Source organism: Triticum aestivum, chromosome 7B (genome assembly GCF_018294505.1).
Source record: "Triticum aestivum cultivar Chinese Spring chromosome 7B, IWGSC CS RefSeq v2.1, whole genome shotgun sequence".
NCBI lineage: Eukaryota > Viridiplantae > Streptophyta > Magnoliopsida > Poales > Poaceae > Triticum > Triticum aestivum.
This window is the reverse complement of record NC_057813.1, coordinates 201,441,276-201,445,027: the sequence shown is the minus strand read 5'-3', so window position 1 is coordinate 201,445,027 and position 3,752 is coordinate 201,441,276. Positions and strand designations below refer to the sequence as shown.

General features: G+C 50.4%; 1 protein-coding gene across 1 annotated transcript in view; it reads left to right on the top strand.

Annotated features, from left to right (window-relative positions):
* Positions 1-646: 646 nt before the first annotated feature.
* Positions 647-3,752, top strand: part of LOC123162575 (beta-glucosidase 28) — a 3,700-nt gene continuing 594 nt past the window's right edge. The window contains exons 1-10 of the mRNA XM_044580353.1: positions 647-834; positions 953-1,013; positions 1,364-1,422; positions 1,510-1,585; positions 1,649-1,726; positions 1,805-1,892; positions 1,983-2,610; positions 2,705-2,807; positions 2,880-2,988; positions 3,606-3,746. Of these exons, the coding sequence (XP_044436288.1) occupies positions 697-834; positions 953-1,013; positions 1,364-1,422; positions 1,510-1,585; positions 1,649-1,726; positions 1,805-1,892; positions 1,983-2,610; positions 2,705-2,807; positions 2,880-2,988; positions 3,606-3,746 (1,481 nt within the window). The 5' untranslated portion in view covers positions 647-696. The remainder of the gene's footprint in view (positions 835-952; positions 1,014-1,363; positions 1,423-1,509; positions 1,586-1,648; positions 1,727-1,804; positions 1,893-1,982; positions 2,611-2,704; positions 2,808-2,879; positions 2,989-3,605; positions 3,747-3,752) is intronic.

The following is a 3,752-nucleotide window of genomic DNA, read 5'->3' as shown; positions in this document are numbered from 1 at the left end:
AGATTTACACATTGCCTGTCGTGTAGACCCGACAAATTAATGACATATATTCAATCGGATCGGCCTACCGTCGAAGATATAAACATTGTGAATTCCTGATGGCTACTTATGAACAGCCTGGCGTGATAAGATCACCGCCTTTCTGGCTACGCAGCGTCTCCATCAGATATGATATGTCTCCGGGAACGTCCGCGTCGAGTTTTCAGACAATCTTCGGAAATCGCGTTGAGTTTGACTGAGGGATGCTATTATTCGCTACTACAGTTATATATACATCCACTAATATAAGTACGTACTGGGATAATGCCACCAATATAAGTACACACTGGGATTATGTACGTACACTATTGTAGAACCTCGACACACTCTTCAACTCGAACTGTCTCCGTAATGCTCCTGCTATTTCGTGGTTTCTCGAGCTGTGCCAACAATCGCAAGTCCATCCAAAAAGAATGTCACACGCTCAAGTATAACATTCCTTATGATTTGACTTGCTCGTACTCTCATTCCGTATCTCCTCACTGCAACATGTATTCAGGGGAATCAGAACGGCAATCGGCACTACTGATCGCAGTCACCGTCTGCTAACGTGGAGCCATCACTCGCCGCTCCCTGCGTCCACCTTGCATGTATAAATATACCCGTCAGACAGCAGGGTTGATCGACAACAGCGAGCACGCTGGTGACCGGGTTGGAATGGATAGGGCTCTTCTCGTGCCCGCTCTCCTGCTCGCGGCTCTGCTAGCTTGCAGCGGCGGCGTCCATGGCGCCGGGTTCAACAGGCACAGCTTCCCCAAGGGGTTCATCTTCGGCACCGGCTCCTCCGCCATTCAGGTATCATATGTCTTGGCGCACACGTTGCTTACACGAGCTTGTTTCTCTGGCCTGCTGAATAAGGTTGTGCCGTGTAGTCTTCTTATACTACATGCCATTCTGCATTTCTTGGTTGCAGTATGAGGGAGCTGTGAATCTGCGGGGCAAGAACATCTGGGACACCTTCGCTCGCACCCCAGGTTCAGATCTTCAACTAATCACTGGCTCTCATAAGTACTGCCGACAAGATAGGACTAATAATACAGTTGCTAGTGTACTGCAGCTACAACATGTGTTCCGCGAGCTGAGTGTCTGCTGAATTATTTTTAGAGAAAGAAAGGGACCAAGGCATCGCCTTCCCCGATTTCCATTAAAAGTGTATGAGTTAGTTTACCTCTTAGCCGACGACGAGCATCTGTGTCGTACCATGCACGCTCTGCTCAAACATGGACGTCACGCCATGAGAAAAACAGTAGCGTCTTTCGTCCTGGATCGGGAAAAAACCCCGAAGAAATGTACTGACGTCGTGTAAAACCAACCGTGACTGCAGGTGAAATAGCCGACGGCAGCAACCCGGATACGGCAAACGACTTCTATCATCGCTACAAGGTGGGCCCTCCTGTCTGATCGAATTCGAGGCCGTAGTTAAGCACTTGCCATGCTTTGACCGATCTCGTCGTGGATCTGTGAATGCAGGACGATCTGAAGCTGATAACCGACATGAACATGGACACCTTCCGGTTCTCCCTTGCGTGGAGCAGGATCCTTCCAAGTAGGTCACCATGGAAATTGTGCTGCAGAAAAATGTTTTGTTCTGACTGACCGGTTGCTGCAGATGGAACCATAGCCGGAGGAATCAACAAAGCAGGGGTCGATTTCTACAACAGCCTCATCGACAAGGTTTTGGCTAGAGGTAATCAAGACGTACCGCTCTATCCATGCATTGAGAAATACATATACGAGGAACTTGCTCTGAATCCGTTGGCTGCAGGGCTGACGCCTTTCGTCACAATCTTCCACTTCGACACCCCCCAGGTCCTCGAGGACAAATACGGAGGCTTCTTGAGCCAAAACATCGTGTAATTAAGCCACCGTTTTACTCTCCACTTTCATCATCCTGTTAATGGAACTCGTTTGTGGTTAATTAATTGTGTACTGTACGCACATAGAAAGGACTACGTGGAGTACGCGGAGCTGTGCTTCAAGCTGTTCGGCGACCGGGTGAAGTTCTGGACCACCTTCAACGAGCCCATGATCTTCTGCGCCTTCGGATACGGCAGCGGCAGCACGGCCCCGGGGCGCTGCTCGCCGTACGTGTCCAAGGCCTGCGGCGCCGGGGACTCCTCCACGGAGCCCTACATCGCCGGCCACAACCTCCTCATCGCGCACGCCGAGGCCGTGCGCCTGTACCGCACCAGGTACCAGCCGGCGCAGCGGGGCCAGGTCGGCATCGTGCAGGTGTCCCACTGGTTCATCCCCTACGACGCCGCCTCCGACGCCGACCGGCACGCCGTGAAGCGCAGCCTGGACTTCATGCTCGGTTGGTTCATGCACCCGGTGGCGTTCGGGGAGTATCCGGCGACGATGCGCCGGCTGGTAGGCCTCCGGCTGCCGGAGTTTACCAAGGAGCAGTCCGACATGCTCAAGGGGTCCTACGACTTCCTCGGCCTCAACTATTACACGAGCAACTACGCGCAGGCCGCCGCGCGCGCGCCCGACCGGCGGCAGCCGTCGTACGGCACCGACCACCGGGTCAACCAGACCGGCTACCGCAACGGCATCCCCATCGGCCCACCGGTACGATCTTGCGGGTGCAGTATCGAGCTGATTTCACAAGAGATGAGATTTCATCGATCTGAATGAATGTACGTGCGTATATCTTTGTATGCAGGCGTACACGCCCATCTTCTTCAACTACCCGCCGGGGCTGCGCGAGCTGCTGCTTTACATCCGGAGGATCTACGGCAACCGCCCCATCTACATCACCGAAAACGGTAAACCAGAAAACCATTTCTGTTGATTTGTCCCTCAGTTCAAGTAACTGATAGTATTGTTGTACGATGCAGGCACTGACGAGGCGAACAACAGCACAATCCCGATCAAAGAAGCGCTCAAGGACGACACCCGCATCTCCTTCCACGTCAACCACCTCAAGTTGGTGCACAAAGCCATCCAGTACGTGCGCGAACACACATCAATTTTTTTCTAGTACTATGAAGATGAAACATCAAGCATTACTCTAAACAAATTTCATAGTACTCTCCCCGTATCAAAATAAGTGTCTCAACTCCAGTACAAGTGTACAACATTGTACTAAAGTTAGTACAAAGTTGAGTGAATATCCAATTGAGTGCTCGGGTCCAGATGAACCCGGTAAACAGTAACACCATAAAAATAGAAAAAAAATATCTTGAAAGATGTTTGAGTGCAGGATGTGCGTGCAAAATACCATTTGAACATCCGTGGAGCTCATGGCAAAAAGAGAAAACCGGCCAAAACAATGTGTGATTAGTAACTTTACTCAAAGAGTCAAATTTTATCTTTTTGTCACTCGCTCCTCTAATTTCAAAACTCCACCAAATTTGTACGAACATCACGCACACAGGCATCTTGCTTGCAAAAAAAAAATCAGAATTTTTTTATTTTTTTTCGATTTTTTGAGAATTTTTGATTTTGTCTGGGCCCATCTGAACCCGGGCGCTGAAACGCGACTCTTCAAAGTTGACACACTTATTTTAAGACGAAGGGCTATTTTTCCATTTGATGTTTAACATTTTACTGTGCCTCTCTAGGGAGGGGGTGAACGTGAAGGGTTACATCACATGGACGTTCCTGGACGGCTTCGAGTTCGGTGACGGATTCAAGGATCGGTTCGGTCTCATCTACGTCGACTATGCCACGCTCGCCAGGTACCGCAAGAAGTCCAGCTACTGGTACCC